Genomic DNA, 20,945 nt, shown 5'->3' on the forward strand with positions numbered 1-20,945 from the left:
GGTGATATTAAAGTCATCTCCCACAATTATCTGATATCCACTAATAGAAGCAAGTTGTGCCAACAATCGGGAAAAGGAGTGGTGGGAGTAGATATTAGGAGCATAAACTGAGCATAGAGCCACCTTTTCTCCCGCCACCTCCCCCATCTACAACACAAAGTGTCTGGATCCTGAACTAGCTTATGTAACGCAACCAGATGTTTTTTTATGAAACAATATAGCGACCCCTCTTTGCCTACCATTAAAGGAGGAGTAAGCTAGCTCACCTATCCAGGTATGCTTCAACTTCAAATGCTCCCTGTGCGATAGGTGGGTCTCTTGTAAAAACATGACATCTACCTTCATTTTGGAACAATGTCAGAATTTTAGTACGTTTGATAGGGGAATGAATACCATCCACATTTAAAGAGCCAAATCACAGATTACTCATAAATCATGTCCCAGGCACCCTTTCTGCTCAAACTATTAATAAAAGAATGAGCATAGAAGGCAGCATCCCAGCTTTGCCACACCCCATTTACCTCGCTCCAGGCCCAAAGAAGACAAGTAGAAATTCCCTAAAAGAGATCCCAGGTACCCACAAATCCCCCCTCCCATCCCTACCCCCTGCTACCCCTCTACCCCCTCCCTCCTTCTCCCTCCCTACCACCAAACACCCAAACAATGCACATCACTCATACACCTCATCTAAAAGCAACAACATCCACTCCCCTCCTGCTGTCATTTACACTGCATACTCTCCTTCAAACTGCCCAATGCCACCTAAAGAACACACTGTTACAACTTCCCTCTATGTAAAGGCCCCCGACCCCCTCCCCCACACACACATCAGTAACAACCCAGCATGTTATCCAACACAATGACTCTGCCTTAGCAAATAAGAGCTAAAACATATACGAAGCATTTAGCAGACAACAGTCAAAGATCCCCATAAGGAGTCCCCGAGGCAGAAAGCTAATCACTCAGCCATTACTGACGCTGTCAGCAGCTGTCAGCATTGATCCAAATTTGGGGTTCCCCCAATGAGGTGCACCGACAGGCAGCCATGTGGCTTCTGCCCATGTCAAGCTGTGGAAACCCATCCACAGCTATATTCAAACTGCTGCACCAACTTCTGGAGACAAATGTGAGCGATCACCGGATGGGAGACCCTTCACTGGCTCCCTATCCGTTTTTGCATCCTGTTCAAACTTCTTCTACTAACCTATAAATGTACTCACTCTGCTGCTCCCCAGTATCTCTCCACACTCGTCCTTCCCTACACCCCTTCCCGTGCACTCCGCTCCATGGATAAATCCTTCTTATCTGTTCCCTTCTCCACTACTGCCAACTCCAGACTTCGCGTCTTCTGTCTCACTGCACCCTACGCCTGGAATAAACTTCCTGAGCCCCTACGTCTTGCCCCATCCTTGGCCACCTTTAAATCTAGACTGGAAGCCCACCTCTTTAAGATTGCTTTTGACTCGTAACCACTCGCCTCCACCTACCCTCCTCTCTTCCTTCCCGTTCACATTAATTGATTTGATTTGCTTACTTTATTTTTTTTTGTCTATTAGATTGTAAGCTCTTTGAGCAGGGACTGTCTTTCTTCTATGTTTGTGCAGCGCTGCGTACGCCTTGTAGCGCTATAGAAATGCTGAATAGTAGTAGTAGTAGTAGTAGTAGTCAGTTTTAACTCGCAGTCCAGAGCAATGCAGCAAATCGTCCACCCAATGACTCCTCAGCAGCTCTCACAGGAAAAGAAAACAAAAACATTGCCACAGTACAACACCCGATCTTCAACAGATCCAGACGAGCTAAGTAAAAACTGCTCAATGTCCCTCAAGACAACCTATGAATGCCTTAAGCTCCTCCGGTGTTTCCATATACAGGGTGTTGTTGTTGTGAACTACACGCACTCATGATGGGTATTGAAGAGAAAATTTTATCCCCTTATTAAACAGCTGAGAATAGTAGGGTGAAAGATGCCTGCGTAATTCTGACACAAGCGGCGAAAACTCCTTGAATAGCATCAGTTGAGAGCCTTGGTAGGCCACTTTTCCTTGCGTTGGCGAAATTTGACCAGGAGTTGGGATTTTTCATCATAGTTGAGAATGCGGGTGACTACTGGACGGAGCCTAGCATTTTGGTCCCGGATCACACCCATGTGGTATACATTCTCAACTCTCAGCTGCTTTCCTTCCAATTCCAGGCCCAACTCCCGAGGAAGCCAGGATTCCACTAGATCCCATAGTTCTTTCTCTTTTACTCCTTCCGGCAACCCAACAATCCATATGTTGTTACGATGGCTCCTGTTCTCTTGGTCGTCCACCTTTTCCTCCAAGCACTTGCATTGCTTCTCCAGCATTGCCACCTGGGAAGACATGGCGGTGGTAAGATCCTCCTGATGCGAAACTCTGTCCTCCACCTGTTGAATTCGAGCGTTCTGTGTTGCCATACCCTACTTGAGCTCGTTCATTGCAGCATGCAGTTTAGGTAATTTGTCATCCAAAATATCTGCCATATTTCTTGTTATCTCATTGATCGTAGCCTCCTGCAGCGCTATTGCGGGTGGCTCTCAGGGTTCCTTCAGCGTACCAGGTGCAGGCATCATCTTGGCTGCGTGGCCGCTCCCACGTTCACGGATAGGCCTCTGAGTTCTAGCAGGCATAACTGAACCAGCGCTCTTCCAGGATGCCCTGGTCCCTCCAATGGCTACACCAAGCCTTAGCCCATGTATCAGTGCTTGCTGTGGTCCAATGTGGGGAGAAAGCAGGAATTAATGTTTATTTTCCATAATAGGGGAGAGGAGAGCAGCCTCCAGGCGTCCGTTCAGGTTGCTGCCATCACGTGACCCCTTCTTTCTTTCTTTCTCTTTCTTTCTTTCTTTCTTTCTTTCTTTCTTTCTTTCTTTCTTTCTTTCTTTCTTTCTTTCTTTCTTTCTTTCTTTCTTTCTTTCTTTCTTTTATAATTTTTCATTTTACAAGGGTCACTTGCAAACAGTAATACAGAGCTGACTGCACATTAATACAAGATAAGAAGAAAACAATCCCAACTAGATATATGGATTATATACAATCATTCTCTTTCTTAGACCACAAAGTGAAGAAAAATAGAGAGAGTGAGATAAGACAAGGAGATCAATTAAACAGTAAACAGAAAAAAAGAAAACATGGTATTAACCTGATTATCCACAGATATTACTCATCTAATTCATTATTCCACATTGATCATCTGGTTGGCTTGTTCAAGACCAAATACGGTGTGTAGTCAATTCATTTCATTGAGAACATACTTATTGTCCAGATTTTAGTTAGAAATAATACATCTGATTACATTCTCTCTCTTTTAAAAACCAGAAATTATTTAACAGTACATATACTTAAGTCTCTAATTCAAATCCCACTGATTAAAGCAATCCCAGTTTTCACAGGCTTCACTCCTTTCGAAGTAATAATTAAGGAAATATTTCTGAGGAAAACTTTAGGAGTCATACCTGGAACTCTGGGAAAAACAATAACCTCGACATTAATCATCCACAATAACATCCACCTTATCATTCAAAGTTTCTGGTCCATTATCATTTTCAGGATCATAACCACTTCTAGTTTGTGTAGAACTTCATTTATTATATCAATTTTTCACTCTCAAAGGATTCAGTCAAATTGTCCATGTAACTCTCCAGTAAGATTATATCTGAAATAAAGTTATTTACTACCGCCATCAGGTCCCGAAGCGCCTTCCAGATGGCATTCAATGTAACCTCCACGGAAGCCAAAAACTCCATGGTGATTTCTCTTGAGGTGTTTAGGAATGGTTCCGCCGATTCGGGTTCTGCTGTAAACGTCCTCCGTTTCAGCATATGCCTCTAACTCACTCCTCCACTCCTTTGGACATGGTGGTTGAATAATTCGGGAGCGATGGAGTTGTTTTTCCAGGTCCAAGAGCGTCGACGCTCCTTCGCCGGCACTAATCAAAGGACTAGCCAACCCTTTCATCTGTGGGCAGTTCAACGCGCAGCGGTCCCCGCACTTGCTGCTCAGGGGACAAAACGCTGGCCCTCAGCGGCTGACCGCCGGTTGTTCCCTTCCTCTCAGTTAAGGAAAGTGCAATTGCAGAGAGGGAATTTACATAAAGAAGACAAAACTTCAGAGGGCAGCTGGGTCGCTGGGCATACGAACTTCAGGTCACCATCTTACCACTCTCCCAGTTTGGGACACTCTTTGTCTGGTTTCTCCTCAGAGGCCTGTCTGATATGGGTAACCCTTCAGCATAGCTCTCTGAGTCATTGAAACACAGAAGCCCCTCCACCACTACAAGGTGGTGTCCCTTCGGAGGGGGTGACCCCTCTTTCTTTCACAGTTCTTTCTATATTTTGTTTTGCTCTCCATGGAACTTCCCCATACCTGGGATTCAGCCTGTTGGGCTATGATCATGTTATCGTGCTCTGTTTTGAGCTTTGCTACATCCCACAAGTCCTGAACTAATCTGTTGGGAGATTAAAAGGAAGGAAAATAATCTTACCTGATTTTCTTTCCTTTAGTCCTAACATATCAGTCTAGGAACCCACCCTTGAAGTTTCTTACTCCTTTAGGTATCAATTTCTTTTCTCCATTTTGTTTTTTTCATTCAATTATGCCTTCTTTTCAAGAAGTGTGTGGTGCTGCTATGCCACTACCCCTGCTTTGGTAATAGAGCTTGATTTCAGTAGACCTTAGTAGCTACTGCTTTGATACTTCAGTTGTGTGTTGTGTTGTTATGGTATCTCTTTTTCCATATCAACAGATTAAGCTACTTTGTCTGTAAATTAGTTGACTCTGTCTCCATCGTCTAGCATACCTCTTGCTTTAGAAGAATGTGAGGGACTCTACATCGTAGTCTCTTCTTGATCTGGCTAATTACTGTTATTACATGAAATTTATATCCCACTCATACCTGTCAGGTTCAGTGTGGCTCACAATTCAAGAAGGCTGGGCATAGCCAGGAATAAAATACAATAGATACATAATATCAATCTCACTAAAAAGAAAAATTCTGGTAATTACAATTGATGGACCAGATATTTCCTAAATAAAAAGGTCTTCGTAACTTTTGAAATTTACCTTCATTATCCTGACTTATTATTACATTGCAACTCATTCCATTGTCTAGCAGTTTGATACACAAATATACTTGTAAAAAATTTTCTAATACAAAACTATTTCTAATGCACCTATATAATACATACTCTGTTCTCTGTTTGCTTTGTCATGCAAAATATTGACTGAAGTTCCAGGGAAGCATGATACCCTTAAGGGGACAATTCACAAAAAACTAATTTCTTTCTCTGTCTCCATTCACAAGTCCTGAGCTGATCCGTTGGGACTAAAGGAAAGGAAATGATCAGGTAAGACAGAGGAGTGGCCTAGTGGTTAGGGTGGTGAACTTTGGTCCTGGGGAACTGAGGAACTGAGTTTGATTCCCACTTCAGGCACAGGCAGCTCCTTGTGACTCTGGGCAAGTCACGTAACCCTCCATTGCCCCAGGTACAAATAAGTACCTATATACAATATGTAAGCCGCATTGAGCCTGCCATAAGTGGGAAAGCGCGGGGTACAAATGTAAAAAAAAAACCAAAAACATAATTTTCCTCTTCTGTTTATGATCTGGAGCAGAATCTGTATTGCACCAGGAGAAGAGATAATGTGTTGTGATGAAGCAGCTATAGCCTGTTGTTGTTGTTTCCCCCCCCTCCCCCCTTTGTAGGAGAAGTTGCGGCTTCAGGGGCAGATCACAGAAGGCAGTAATATGATAAAGACGATTGTATTTGGTCGCTATGAACTGGACACTTGGTATCACTCGCCATATCCAGAGGAGTATGCTCGGTTGGGACGTCTTTATATGTGCGAGTTCTGTCTGAAGTATATGAAGAGCCAGACTATCCTACGTAGGCATATGGTAAGTGTTGGTGGTGAGAGGATGAAGTCAGTTAAGGCTAGACAAACACCAGATGGAGCATAGCATTTATTTATTTTATGTATTTTTCAGATTTAACATTATTCACTCAAAGTAACCTTGAATGAAACAGAAATACGCAAACAATTACAAGGAAATAAATTCACTTAAGAAAATAAATACCTTTAGGCCACAATATTTGGAGTCAAGAAAAGGAAATAAATTGATTTTTTTTTTAAAGGAATAATTAAATAGTAGAAAGAGTTAGTCTGATGTGACTGGTTAAAGATTCATATCTGGATTACTGCACAAAGAGTTATTGGAACTTCTCTGGCATTCAAAAAGTGTACAAGTTGATTTGGGTCAACAAAAAAAAATTCTTTACACATCAACAAGGAAATTTCAACATAAATGTAACATTTCCCCCCCCCCCCCCCCCCCCCAAGTTAGGACCCTTGACGTCAAAGCCAAGAAATTCGTTGTTTAGCCAGTGTTAAACGAGAAGGCTCTAATGTTTGCATATTTTTTTGATCTAAGAAATAACTCGTTCATGTGTCTGAAGTAGTGTCTCACAATTCTTTTGCAGTCAGGTTCAAACACAACAGTAACCAAGAGAGTTGATCTTCCAGTTACTGGCTACTCAAGAAGTCCCTTCAGAAGTTGGTGCCAAATAAAGGGCTATTGAAATAGGGAGAAGATTAGCAGATGGAAATTCAACTTCACACAGGCATCTTCTCTTCTCCATTTTCAATGGAGATACTAAAGATGACTTAGGAAAGATAAAAACCTGAACTAATTTTCTAAGTATTCTAGTCTTCATGAAACCGTATTTTTCTCTTTAACTTGAGGTAGTTCAAAATTCTTCAGTCAGCTATGGTTCTGTTCTAATCTGGAAGCCTATTGATCTTGAGTCTGTCTGTACCACAAACTGTAAGGAAATGTTTTATTTCTTAGAAAATTATGTAGATAGTAGCTTAAGGAATTTGTCTGGACTGTGGAGTGCCTCCCAAATTACTTCCGTGTTTATGACCATTGGTCTCTTTCAAGCCCCGCAGTAGATGAGAAGAACTCTCGGCCTGAACATCCAACAGAGGAGAAAGGCAAGCACTCTCCTGGGTATTACTTCCTCCACCCCCAAGAGGGGGACCACCAGTGGAATCCCTTCTTCAGCTTTGGCTGTGGCTACTCTGGCTGCAGTCACACACTGCTTCTAACTTTCAGGTTGCTGGGGTGCAGGTCATGCTACAGGATCAACTGATGTCTTGTCCAATCCCTGCCTGTGGAGTCATCCATAGCCCCAGCAAATGCCCTCAAGACTGAACGCCACAATCTGTGATTTGCCTGCACCAGCTGGGGATGGCTTCAGACATTGAAGTGTAAATTGGATCTTCCCTTTCCTCTTACCCATAGCCAGGAGGTTCACAACCTTTGATAGGCTGAGCTCAATAATGCACACCTCTTCCAGAAGCTATGTTGACTGCATCTTTAATTTTTGACTGATCAGTTTCTTCCTCTTTTGGGCTTCCAGATCAGTTGGAACTGGAGCTTGGATCTCTTCCCTATTTGTCTGTTTAGATGTATCCATCGCCTTTATAAAGAGCTTCACTCAAGGTGGTGTACAACAGGCATACCTTGAAATAAACAAATTCCATTGTATTAACAGCAAACAATAGTAAAATGACCAAATATTGGCATATAACACAGTTAAAAACAATTAGGTAAATTTGGAGATAGGTAAGTAAAATTTTAGTAATAACAATAAAATGGTACTGTGTCGGTAAAAAGACATATCAAAACGGCACAGTAGAACATTCATATACAGCAGAATAGAAATGATACACTGTGGGGCCCCTTTTACCAAAGTGCGGTAAAGGGGGGGCCTCCAGTGGCGTTGGCACGTGTTTTTGATGTGTGCTAAGGCCCCCTTCACCGCAGCAGGTAAAAGGCTGTTTTAAATTTTTTTTTTTTTTTTTTTAAAGAATTGGCCGTGCGGTAAGTGAACTATTAAATTCTTGATTTGTGACTTTGCTTTGGACCTTACTGGGAGAAATGGGTTATAAATACATAATATAACATAACATGATGATTCCCCTATAATGAGGGTGGTGTCAACGAGAGAAGTTGTTGTGCCTTGGAAACCATCTCAGTATCAGAGCAAATGGGGTTAAATAGTCAGTATTCTCAATGGAGAAGGGGTAGATAGTGGGGTTCCGCAGGGGTCTGTGTTGGGCCGCTGCTTTTTAACATATTTATAAATGATCTAGATGTGGGAATAACTAGTGAGGTAATTAAATTTGCTGACGACACAAAATTATTCTAAGTTGTTAAATTGCAAGAGGATTGTGAAAAATTGCAAGACGACCTTATGAGACTAGGAGACTGGGTATCCAAATAGCAGATGATGATTAATGTGAGCAAGTGCAAAGTGATGCATGTGGGAAAGAGGAACCCGAACTATAGCTGCATGATGCAAGGTTCCACATTAGGAGTCACCAAACAAGAAAATGATCTAGGAGTCATCATTGACAATACTTTTAAACCCTCTGCTCAGTGTTTTGCAGCAGCAAAGAAAGCACATAGAATGTTAGGTATTATTAGAAAAGGAATGGAAAATAAAAATGAGGATGTTATAATGCCTTTGTATCGTTCCAATGGTGCAACCGCACCTTGAATACTGTGTGCAATTCTGGTCACCGCACCTCAAAAAAGATATAGTGGAATTAGAAAAGGTACAGAGAAGGGCGACGAAAATGATAAAGGGGTTGGGATGACTTCCCTATGAGGGAAGGCTGAAACGGCTAGGGCTCTTCAGATTGGAGAAAAGACGGCTGAGGTGAGATACGATAGAGGTATATAAAATACTGAGTGGAGTGGAACTGGTAGACGTGAATTGCTTGTTTTACTCTTTTCAAACATACTAGGATTAGGAGGCACACAATGAAGCTACAAAGTAGTAAATTTAAATGAATTGGTGAAAATATTTCTTCACTCAACATGTAATTAAACTCTGGGGGTTCAAAAAAGATTTGGATAGCTTCCTAAAAGAAAAATCCGTAAACCATTATTAAAATGGACTTGGGGAAAATCCACTGCTTATTTCTGGGATAAGCAGCATAAAATATATTGTACTGTTTTGGTATCTTGTTGGAAACAGGATATTGGGCTTGATGGACCTTTGGCCTGTCCCAGTATGGCAGCACTTGTGTATGTATGTACTTATGTAATCTCATCTTAGTTGGTCTGCAGAAGCTTCCTAAAGCCTCTCCTCTTGTGAGCTCCCTCACAGATGCTCCTGGCAGAGTTGGGAGGCTCTGAACTTGATCCTTCATCACAAGAAGGTGATAAGCAGACTATATCCTTTTCCTTGGGAAGATTTTTGAAAGGCTTCTATGGGTCCCTAAGATGGACACCTTGTTGACAGCTATAATGAAGATAATCTCCATTAAGAGTGACTTGGGGCCCTGAAAGAATCCCTTGATAGGAAGCTAGAGCTGCTTCTCAAGCAAACCAGTTGGCTCCTCAGCATCTGGTGTGAAGACATTGGTCTGTAGGGGATATAGATGGGGCAGTGTGGGTGCTGGATTCAGCAGTTATGAATCACCTCGGAAATGGCTCAGCTAGAATCCAGTGCAGCATTTGTGGCAGATGTCCTTTATGATTAGATTCACATTTGTTCTTTGTCAGTGTGGGGGCTAAACACAATTGCCGTGTCTCAGAGAGCAAGCAAAGAGGGAAGGTACAAAAGTGATAGAAATTGGTATTTTTGCATAGATGGGTCACAGAATTCCCTCTTTCAGATCCGAATTCCTAGTCCAAAACAAATACTGAAAGAAGAGGACACAAGGCTCAGATATTATAAGAAAAATAGAAAAGCTGTTTTATTAGATACTAGTAAAAAAGGCCCATTTCCGAAACAAATGAAACGGGCGCTAGCATGTGTTTCCCCCGGTGGGGGCAGGGCAGAGGACAGAGCAGGTTTGCTGGACATAGGGGTAGAGCAGGGGATTGAGCAGGGTTGCTTGATATGGAGGGAGGGTAGTGGAGACAGGAGGGTTGGTGGACGGGGGACAGAGTAATCCAGCAAGTGTTCTATATGTTTTTTTCATCATACTTTTCTGCAGGGTTTTTTGACGGGTGGGAAGTTAGGGTAAAGAAAAGGGTTGTTGCGCATGGGGTGAGGGCAGGGTAGAGAGGAGGGGAGGAGAACTGGGGAGAGAAGTATGGAGGAGGGGAGAGAGGAGAGAGGAAGGGAGTAGGGCAGGGGAGAGAGGACAGTTGGCGGGCATGGTGGCAAGGGTAGGGTAGAGAGCAGGGTTGGACATGAGCAAGGGAAAGAGCAGGGTTGGTTGACATGGGGGCAGGGCATGGGAGAGAGCAGTTTTGCTGGACATGGGGGAGAGCAGAGGATTGAGCAGGGTTGCTTGATATTGGGGGAGGGCAGTGTAGACAGGAGGGTTATTTGACGGGTGACAGAGTAATACAGCAAGTCATATGCATAGACAGTAATTCTAAATTATACACTTCCTGAAATAGTCTTACAAAACATGTTTGTTGGGTTTAGCTAAAATTCCTTACCAGTCACATACTTTGAAACAACCTTGGAGAGTGTGTTTGAGAGAGTGTTTGTGAGATGGTCTTTGTGAGAGAGAGTGAATGTGCGTTTGTGTGTGTGTAACACAGAGAGACAGAGACTGGATGCGAGTGTGTGTGTGAGAATGTGGCAGGGTCCCCCCTCCCTCCCAGTTCCCTGGTCTTTATCTCAGTTGCTTGCAAAGTGCGATTGATTGGTGTGTGTCTTTGTGTGTGGTTATTGTTGCAGGGTGGTGATCTTTGTTTTGGTGAAATGTAAGGGTGTTTGTAGGGGGGTCAGCGTTTGCTCAGTGGTGGATAGATGTTTCTCTTTTTTTTTTTTTTTTTTTTTAAGTCTCTTAGGTGTTGTGCAGAGGCAGCAGTGTTTGTTTAGGTGGGTGGAAGGGAGAGGAGCTCATTCTCCTGGCGTCGGAAATTTTTGGCGGTTTTAGGGCTGCTGTAGGTTTTCTTTTCAAGAGAAATGCACTGCGTGAAGCGGCGCTGTATTTTTCCGGTGTGAAGGAGGTCGGGGAATTCTCAATGTGGGTGAGGGGTAGCCTTATGCGTGGATGGTTTTTGTAGGTTGGTGGGAGAGGAGCACTGTCTGGGGCCGTCGGTTGTTTTAGCGGTATTTTCGTTCCATGTTAGTGCAGCTGGAGGGGAACAGTTGAAGAGGGAAGCGCTGTGGGAAGCAGCGGCGTCTTGTTCTGGGTGCTGTGGTTTGCGGAAGGGAGAGTAGGCCGCTCTGTGGCCGTTGGGTGTTGAACTGGTATGTGCGGTCCGTTACAGGCCGGCTGTGTTGGAACGATGGAAGACGAATGCTTCGAGAAGCAGTGCGGTGTTGTGCCGTGTGCTCGGTGCATCCCCGAGATGGGTTACGGGTTTGCTGAGGCGGGGGATGGTTTTGCACGTCCTCGGTCGGTTCTTGAAAAGGGGAGTTTCCAGCATCGGCGTGAGAAATAGTGTTTTTTTTTTTTGTTTATGATGTTTGGTTACTCCGTGGTTTTATTTAGCTTTTATGTCTTTTTTTTTTTTTTTTTGGTAATGATGGAGTTTGCCAGCCAGTCTCCACCGATTCCTAGGCAGGGGAGGAGTAGGGAAACATGCTCCGCGTGTTTCCCTACTCCTCCCCCCGCCTGGGTCAATCTTTGATGCTGGCTGGGTCGGGGGGAATGTTTGCAGGTGTCGCTTAGGTAGTCCTAGTCACCCACGTCCCAGATGACGAGGGGCACGCTGTTCTCTTGCTCCCCCGGCTCCACGTCAACAACCATGTAGTGTATTTCCGTACATACCCACTGCTTGGATATTATCTCTTTCCAGCGGTGTTCGTCTGCTCTCTGTGCTGCACAGGCAGTGAGGTGTTCTACAGCTGAATGCTCCTCCCTTCTTGTCCTGTTTTTTCTTCTGATAGGTTCGTTCTATGTCGCATTCCATTGCCTGGTAACGTTTGTGGTTTCTTAGTGTGCACTGCTACTCCCTTCTTGCCTTGTACTTTATTCTGATAGGTCCGTGTTATGTCGCGTTGCTTGGTTACGTTTCAGCTTTGATGTTTCCGCCCTCGTCGTCATCACGTTTGATGCGAGGGCGGGGCAGGGAGGCATTGTCAGTGGGATAGCTTCACCACCATGAACTTACGAACCCTTTCTCGTTGTGGTGTGACTTTGTCTTCAGAACGTTGAGGGTGCGTTTTATTATAGTAGATATTGGCACCAATAAAGCAATGCAACTCAGAGACAATGCACATATGCAGATGATGTTAAAGTACTGAATTTAGGTACCTGTCAAGTTTATTTTGGGAAATGGTTAGGAGAAGGAATGGTAAATCAAAAATCTCTGTTTGATATCTTTAATACGCTTACTCGGGTATCACCAGTGGCTGATATTCCAGAATCTTTACAACCATCTCCAACTGAATTGGCAAATTATTTTATAGATAGGTAAAGCTTATTAGACAGTCATTTAAAACTATCATGCCTGAAATTGGCAATTTAAGAAGTGAGGTAGCAGTTGCTTCCCCAGTAGATAGGGAATGGTCATATTTTTGTTTTAGTGGATGCAGCTACAGTGACTTCTCTGTTAAAGAAACTTTCTCATAAATCATGTTTAATGAATATTTGTCCTTATTGAAACATATTCCATCAGAATTACGTTTGGCTTACGATGTTGGTTAATACCCTTTTGAAGGATGGGATATTTCCTTTAGAATTGGGACAGATTATTTTTATTGATGAGAAAAGAGTAACAGCAACATATACAGAGCCAGTATTCACATAATAAGAAAATTGTACAGCCATAACCTCTCTCCCTAGTACAATGCCTCAGATCCCAACACCCCCTCCCCCCTCCTCAAGGAGGAGCCTCCCCAGCAAAATAAATAAAATATAGGAAGCAGTCTGGCGTGAGGTCTATTGAACATATAAATCCCAAATCTTGGAGGAGTGGTCCTGGGGAACTGAGGAACTAAGTTTGATTCCCACTTCAGGCACAGGCAGCTCCTTGTGACTGGGCAAGTCACTTAACCCTCCATTGCCCCATGTAAGCTGCATTGAGCCTGCCATAAGTAGGAAAGCGCAGGGTACAAATGTAACAAAAAAAAAAAAGAAAAGTCAGCAGTTGACCTGTGCGCATAGCTGTTAACTTGGACATCAGATGAATATAGTCCAACTTGTGAAGAAGAGCTTGCAAACCCGGGAGTGTGGGGCTCTTCCATGCTGCTGCCAGGACCAGTTTACCCGCCACAAACACCTGCATGGCAAAACTGTGTACTGGGTTTTTTTTTTACTCCCCATGGTTTGAAGTGTAAAAGACAAGGGTCCATCTTCATAGGATACTGGACCGCAGTAACCTGAAAGATAAACTAGACCAAAACGTTTGTGCATGAGGAGAAGGCCACCAAATGTGAAACATATCCCCCACCAACCCACAATGGCGCCAGCATAATGCAGACCCAGAACGAAACATCTTAGCTAGGCGCTGGAGCATATAATACCAACAATAGAGTATCTTATGACCATTTTCAACCAGGGCACTAGAGACAGAGACCTTGAGGAGGGACTTGAATACTCTTTCCCACTGCAGATATTCATATGAGGTGCCTAATGCCTTCTCCCACTTTGTCAAATAATGCAAAATAGGTTTGGCAAAGGAGAGGAGAGCTTTATATATCCTGAAAACCCCACCCTTCCCTCCTCCCCTAGCTAGCGCCCCCTCAAGACAGGTTTCCGTCAAACTTAAATCTCCTTTTGCCCTGCGCACTATAAAGTCTCGGAGTTGGCGGTAATTTATTTATTACATTTGTATCCCGCGCTTTCCCACACATGGCAGGCGCAATGTGGCTTACATAGTAACAATATAAAGAATTACAAAGTCGAAGAAGAATATACAATTTGTGGTAAACGCAATATTAATGGGGTTAATGAAGGGCCTGTATAGGATTGATGCCATATTCCTTAAACAAGTCAGCATATGATATAATTTTCCCTTCCTCCAACACTTGGCCTAGTGTACAGAGGTCCAGTGACTCCCACAATCGATAGGTAATATCTAAAGCTCCTGGGCCAAAAAGGGGCGCAAAGCAAATATACATGTGTAGAAAGTATTGTCCGCCAGGAAAGAACTTGTCTCTGATTGCACTCCAAATAGTCCATTTACTTGGAGTTCATACTTTGGCATTCCACATGGTTCACCATTGTCTCTGATTCTGCTCAATGTGTTTTTATTTGGGTTCGGTTTTGGATATTATTCATTGAGGTTGTTCATATGCTGCTGATATTTTTGTTCTGATTTCCAGTTATATCAGATTTTCCCATATTCCAAACTTCTATCTCTGATTGTATTGCTTTGATGCACTCTTGGGCTAATTCTTATCTTTTGAAAATGCAGTTAAGACTAAGTTGTTATATTTTTGTATCTTTAGTTCCTTGCAGTGTGACTATAGCCTCTGAAGAATAGTTAAAGTTTGAAAAACCTTCTAAGGTTTGGGGAATTATTTTGGACACACAGTTGACGATGCATTTACAGATAAATTACTTGTGCAAGAAGATATTTCTTTAAGCTACGTCAAGAGTGATTAGATCTGTTCTTTTTACTGAACATTTTCATATGTTGGTTCAGGCTATTGTATTACCTCAGTTGGATTATTGTAGTGCTTTATATAGTGGTTTAAATTTAAGATTAATAAGTTGCAATTATTGTAAAATACTCCAGCCAAATTGATCTGTGGCTGTTCATGTTATGATCATGTATCACCTTTACTTAGAAGACTACATTGGCTACCAGTTTCTACTCTGATTGTATTGTATTTAGTATACTACAGGGGAATTGTTCTTCTTTCCTTCCACAGTTGATAGCTTATCCAGCTCTTTGAGAAAATTCTCTTTTTTCTATTCTGCTTTGTTGTTGGAGTTTCCATCTGTTAGTAAAGTTCGTTACAAGAGAGAATTCATGCGGGGGCTCTTTCTTTTCAGGCTAGTAAATTGTGGAATTCTATACTTAGACAAGTTTGTGTGATCACTAGCTATCTACAGTTTCATAGGGGATTAACTTATCTTTTTAGTAAACATCTGAATGATTAATTTTGTAAGCCTTTGTAAGTATATGCTTTGAATTTATGTAACCCACTTAGACTCTTTATTAGTGGGATATAAATACCCTGAATAGAGTAGAGAACTCACACATAACCTAATCCTGAATTATAATAAAGAAAAGTTCAACGTGACGGATAGAGAAGGCTCTTCCCCACTCATGAACTCTGGATCCGGAAACAGTAACTTGTTGAACCTCTTTGAAGAAAGCAGGCAACATAACTGGGATTGGCAGTTGGTCTCTCTCTCTGGATGGTCAGCATCAGGTGGTCCCACTCTCTCTCTCACCCAGTCAACCCCAATCAGGAGGTAGGAGCTCTCCCCAGCCTTGCAAGAGCGTGCAGGCAGGTAATGACACTATTAGCAAGCTGGCTTACTACTACTACTAACTAGCATTTCTAAAGCGCTACTAGGGTTACGCAGCGCTGTACAATTTAAACATAGGACAGTCCCTGCTCAAAGAGCTTACAATCTAAAAGACAAGAAAACAATCTAAAGACAAGTGAACAATCTAGAGGACGAGTGAACAGTTAGTCTGATAGGGTGGATAGATTGGGGTATTTTATATATCTCGAGTGGTTAGGCGCCGAAGGCAGCATTGAAGAGGTGAGCTTTAAGCAGAGATTTGAAGATGGGTAGGGAAGGGGCATGGCGTATGGGTGAAGGAAGATTGTTCCAGGCATGGGGTGAGGCAAGGCAGAATGGGCGGAGTCTGGAGTTGGCAGTGGTGGAGAAGGGTACTGAGAGAAGGGCTTTGTCCTGTGAGCGGAGGTTACGGGCGGGAACATAGGGGGAGATGAGGGTGGAGAGGTAGTGAGGAGCCGCGGACTGAGTGCATTTGTAGGTAAGGAGGAGGAGCTTGAATTGTATGCGATAACTGATCGGAAGCCAGTGAAGTGATTTGAGGAGAGGGGTGATATGAGTATATCGGTTTTGGCGGAATATAAGACGTGCAGCAGCGTTCTGAACTGAATGAAGGGGGGATAGATGGCTGAGTGGGAGGCCGGTGAGGAGTAAGTTGCAGTAATCAAGGCGAGAGGTAATGAGAGCGTGGACGAGAGTTCTGGTGGTGTGCTCAGAGAGGAAAGGGCGAATTTTGCTGATGTTGAAGAGGAAGAAGCGACAGGTCTTGGCAGTCTGTTGGATATGCGCAGAGAAGGAGAGGGAGGAGTCGAAAATGACTCCGAGGTTGCGGGCAGATGGGACAGGGAGGATAGGGGTGTTATCAACAGAGATAGAGAGTGGAGGAAGAGGAGAAGTGGGTTTAGGAGGAAAGACGAGGAGCTCGGTCTTGGACATGTTCAGCTTCAGGTGGCGGTTGGACATCCATGCCGCAATGTCGGATAAACAGGCCGATACCTTGGCCTGGGTCTCCACGGTGATGTCAGGTGTGGAGAGGTATAGCTGGGTGTCATCAGCATAAAGATGATACTGAAAACCATGAGACAAGATCAGCGAGCCCAGGGAAGAGGTGTAGATTGAGAAGAGAAGGGGTCCAAGGACAGATCCCTGGGGAACTCCAACAGATAGTGGGATGGGAGTGGAGGAAGATCCATGGGAGTGTACCCTGAAGGTGCGGTGGGAGAGATAAGAGGAGAACCAGGAGAGGACAGGGCCTTGGAACCCAAAAGAGGACAGCATGGCAAGAAGTAAATCATGGTTGACAGTGTCAAACGCGGCGGAAAGATCGAGGAGGATGAGGATGGAGTAGTGACCTCTGGATTTGGCCAGGAGCAGGTCGTTGCAAACTTTAGAGAGTGCTGTTTCTGTCGAGTGCAGAGGGCGAAAGCCGGATTGAAGTGGATCGAGGATGGCATGAGAGGAGAGAAAGTCAAGGCAGCGGCTGTGAACAGCGCGCTCAAGTATTTTGGAAAGGAAGGGTAAAAGAGAGATGGGGCGGTAGTTGGAGGGGCAGGTAGGGTCAAGTGAAGGTTTTTTGAGGAGAGGTGTGACAACGGCGTGCTTGAAGGTGTCAGGGACAGTTGCAGTGGAGAAAGAGAGGTTGAGGATGCGACAGATGGCGGGGGGTGACAGTATGGGAGATGGTGTTGAGTAGGTTGGTGGGGATGGGATCAGAGGAACAGGTGGTGCATTTCGAGGAGGAAAGAAGGCGGGAAGTTTCATCCTCGGTGATCTCAGGAAAAGAGGAGAAAGAGACCTGGGTAGGTTGGTTGATGGAGAGGGTTAAAGGGTGAAGAGGAGGTGGTGGCTTGGTCGTGAACTCAAGGTTGATCTTTTGCACTTTGTCGCGGAAATAGTCGGCCAGTGATTGAGGAGAGAGAGAAGGGGGAGTAGGAGCGGGGGGCACTTTTAGGAGGGAGTTAAGGGTGGTGAAGAGACGACGAGGGTTGGAGCTGAGAGAATTGGTCAATTGGGTGTAATAGTCCTGTTTTGCACGGAATAGGGAGGAGTGGAGGGAGGATAGCATGAATTTGTAGTGGAGGAAGTCTGGAAGGGTACGAGATTTCCTCCAGAGGCGCTCAGCGGATCGGGTGCAGGAGCGAAGGTAACGGATGCAAGGAGTCAGCCAGGGCTGGGGATTGGTGCGCTTTGTGGGACGGGAGATGGATGGCGCAAGGGTGTTCAAAGCAGAGGAGAGAGCGGTATTGTAGGCGGAGACCGCTTTGTCGACAGTTTCGGAGGACATGATGGAGGGGAGGAGATTAGAGATAGTAGATGATAAGGTGGAGGGGTCAATAGCCTGGAGGTTCCTGGAGGTGGTGGTTAAAGTTGGACGGGGTGGAGGGGGGGGGGTGAAGAAGTGTGAATGTGATCAGGTGATGGTCGGAGAGAGGAAGAGCTGAGACGTGGAAATTGGAGGGTGAGCTGGAGGAGGAGAGGACGAGGTCAAGACAATGGCCGTCACGATGAGTAGGGGTGGTGGAGCACAGCTGGAGGTTGAAGGAGGATGTTAGGGTGAGGAACTTAGAAGCATGGGGGTCGGATAGGTCATCAGCATGTACGTTAAAGTCTCCGAGAATGAGGGACGGAGATGAGGGGTCAAGAAAGACAGAGAGCCAAGCATCAAAGTCGGTAAGGAAGGAAGGGAAGGATTTATCAGGGGGGCGGTAAATGACTGCCACTCTGAGTGGTAGCGGGTAGAATAGCCGGATGGAATGGGCTTCAAAGGATGAGAAGCAGTGAGACTGCGGTAGGTGGAGGGGTTGGAAACTACAGGAGGGTGAGAGTAGTAGCCCAACGCCTCCGCCGCGGCCAATTGAGCGGGGCGTGTGGGAGAAGAGATAGCCTCCATGGCAGAGGGCTGCAACGGAGGCAGAGTCTTCCGGGGAGAGCCAGGTTTCGGTTAGGGCGAGCAGTTGAAGGGAGCGAGAGATAAAGAGATCGTGGGTGAGAGGCAGTTTGTTGCAGACTGAGTGGGCATTCCACAAGGCGCATGAGAAGGGGAGGGAGGAGGGGGGAAGGAGGGGAATAGAGACGAGATTGGAGACATCCCGGGATCGTTCGCAAGGATAGGACGGGGACAGGTGAGGGGGACCTGGATTAGGGTTAATGTCTCCCGCGGATAGCAGGAGGAGGAGCAAGAGAGTGCGGAGGAGGGTGGGGGAGGTTGGGCGACGAAGGCGACGAAGACGGGGTGTACTGAGGAGGAAAGGGGATGGGTTAATGGCAGGAAGGAAGTGCCGAAGGTTGAGAGCCAGGAAGGAGGGGGACAAGAGGGATGGTAAGGTGAGGGATGGAGGTGAATAGGGTATTGCGGTGGCGGGCAGGGTGGGAGGGCAGCGAGTAGTTCTAATGGTAGACAGTGGGAGTGGGGGGGAAAGGAGATTAGGAAGGGACAGGGCAAGGAAGAGAACATGGACAGGGGCCATAGGTGGTGACTGAGGTGTAACAGGTGACAATATAGTGACTGAGGTGTTAAGCAGTTAACAGGTGTTAATGGGTGACTATGTAATGACTGAGGTGTTAAGCAGATAGATAGGGCTTGAAGCTAGGTTTTGGGTTGGCGATTAGATAAGTCAATGGCTGATAAGCTAGCAGGCAGGTAGGTAAGTCAATGGCTGAGATGCTCGCAAGCAGGCAGGCAGGTTACTCGATGTGTTAACAGTCAGATGGATTGGAGCAAGCCGGAACAAGCTGAAGCAAGCAGGAACAAGCCGGAACAGGCAGGTACAGATGGACAAGCTGGAACAAGCAGGAACAGATGAACTGTGTCAGGATGAGCAGACGGACAAGCTGGGATCAGGAAGACTGGAACGAGCTGGGATCAGGAAGACTGGAACGAGGTGGAACACGCTGGAGCAGAAGAATTGGAGTAAGCAAGGAGAGGCTGGGTCAGGCAGGCTGAAACACACTGGAGCCGATGGACAGCAAGGGGAAGGCTGGATCGGCAGCTGAAACTAGCTGGACACGCTGGATCCGGTGGACAGGGGCAAGCCGGAAGAAGCTGAATCAGGCGGACTGGAACACACTGGAGCCGATAGACTGGAAGGATCAGGCGGGCTGGAACAAGCTGGGCTCAGGAGAACTGGAACGAGCTGGAACACGCTGGCTGGATCAGGCGGGCTGGAATACGCTGGAGCCAATGGACTGGAACAAGCGGGCTGGAACACGCTGGAGCCGATGGAGTGGAACAAGCGGGGGAAGCTGGGTCAGGCGAACTGGAACAAACTGGGATCAGGAGGACTGGAACAAGCTTGAACACGTTGGGGCGGATTGACTGGAGCAAGCAGGGATTGACTGGAACAAGCTGGAGTGGGCTGGATCAGGTTGGAATGGGCTGGAACAAGCTGGAGCATTAGAGCAGGAACGAGCTGGCACACGGGCTGGAACAAGCTGGAACAGGCTAGGCCAGATGGGCTGGTATAAGCTGGATCAAGTTGGAGCAGAAGACAGCGGCACCGCAGGACTGGAACACGCTAGGACAAGCAGGTGCAGATGTACTGGGGCAAGTAGGAACTATTAGCAAGCTGGCTTGGGCCGGCTGACGACAGCTCCCGTGTGAACTTCATAAGATAACAGCCAGCATCCCTCATTATGCCTAGAGAGGGCTTCTTATACTCTTTTCCCTGATTTGGTGCCATGCTGACTAGAGTAACAATTGTGGTTTTTCATTGTTGTCTTTGTTGTTTGGGCAACTGATTTCTTCTGATCATGAAGTCCCCAGCTCTGTAACCAAGGTTGTTATTGACAGTTATTTTTGTCTTCTTTCTGCTTTGATTTGTCAGCAATGTGCTTGAGGCCTGTTTCAAGAACAAGCCTGCATGAGAACTGACATTGGCCTAAGTTTGTTAACCAGAGTGTCTGGATCATAATGCAGTAACCTTGGTGATAGCTACCTGCAGGTGTCTGTGGCTTCTCTTTTGAGGGTTGTGGTTCAGTCAGAATTTGGAGAGACTCATTAGGGATCTAGAAGAAGCCTAGCCTTATTATCTTTAGGAGGATATGGTAAAATCTGCAGTTAGATATTCAGGATATAGATCCCAGCCAAAGGGTTGTGGTCATTTCATGTTGGGCAGGACAAGTTTCTCTTCCTCCATGGCAAGAATGCAAAAGGTGCAGTCCTTTTGGTGAACTAGAAGATTGGTTGCCACCCCTCCTCACTTTCACTACCAAGAGGACTCAGTGAAGGTCAACTTGCCCCTCCCCCTGGTGTTGTAGATTGGGGGGGGAGGCTTTACCTTATTCTACCAGGAGTGGGCCCTTGTACGCTCTCTCCTGGGTCTGAAAGACAGCTCCCACTAAGGAATAAGTTAACTCTTGGCAGAGTTCACTACCCATCCTAGACCAATGGTTCTTGGACATGATCCAACAGAGCTATGCTCTGGAGTTCAGAGTCCATCATAAATGCCTTTATGGTATCTACCTGCTGCTCAGCCCTCCAAAGAAGAACTACAGAAGTTACATTACAGAGGTTGAGCC

At 45.3% G+C, this 20,945-nt stretch overlaps 1 protein-coding gene across 4 annotated transcripts in view; it reads left to right on the forward strand.

Annotated features, from left to right (window-relative positions):
- The window catches only part of KAT7 (lysine acetyltransferase 7), a 93,898-nt gene that overhangs the window by 53,642 nt on the left and 19,311 nt on the right, over positions 1 to 20,945 (forward strand). For 3 of the 4 annotated variants that reach the window (XM_030221062.1, XM_030221060.1, XM_030221061.1), the window contains one exon: positions 5,725 to 5,916. The exons of the other annotated variant lie outside the window; for it this stretch is intronic. In XM_030221062.1, coding sequence (XP_030076922.1) covers positions 5,725 to 5,916 — 192 coding nt within the window. The remainder of the gene's footprint in view (positions 1 to 5,724; positions 5,917 to 20,945) is intronic. 4 annotated transcript variants of the gene reach the window in all.

This window comes from Microcaecilia unicolor, chromosome 12, assembly GCF_901765095.1.
Source record: "Microcaecilia unicolor chromosome 12, aMicUni1.1, whole genome shotgun sequence".
Classification (NCBI taxonomy): Eukaryota; Metazoa; Chordata; class Amphibia; order Gymnophiona; family Siphonopidae; genus Microcaecilia; species Microcaecilia unicolor.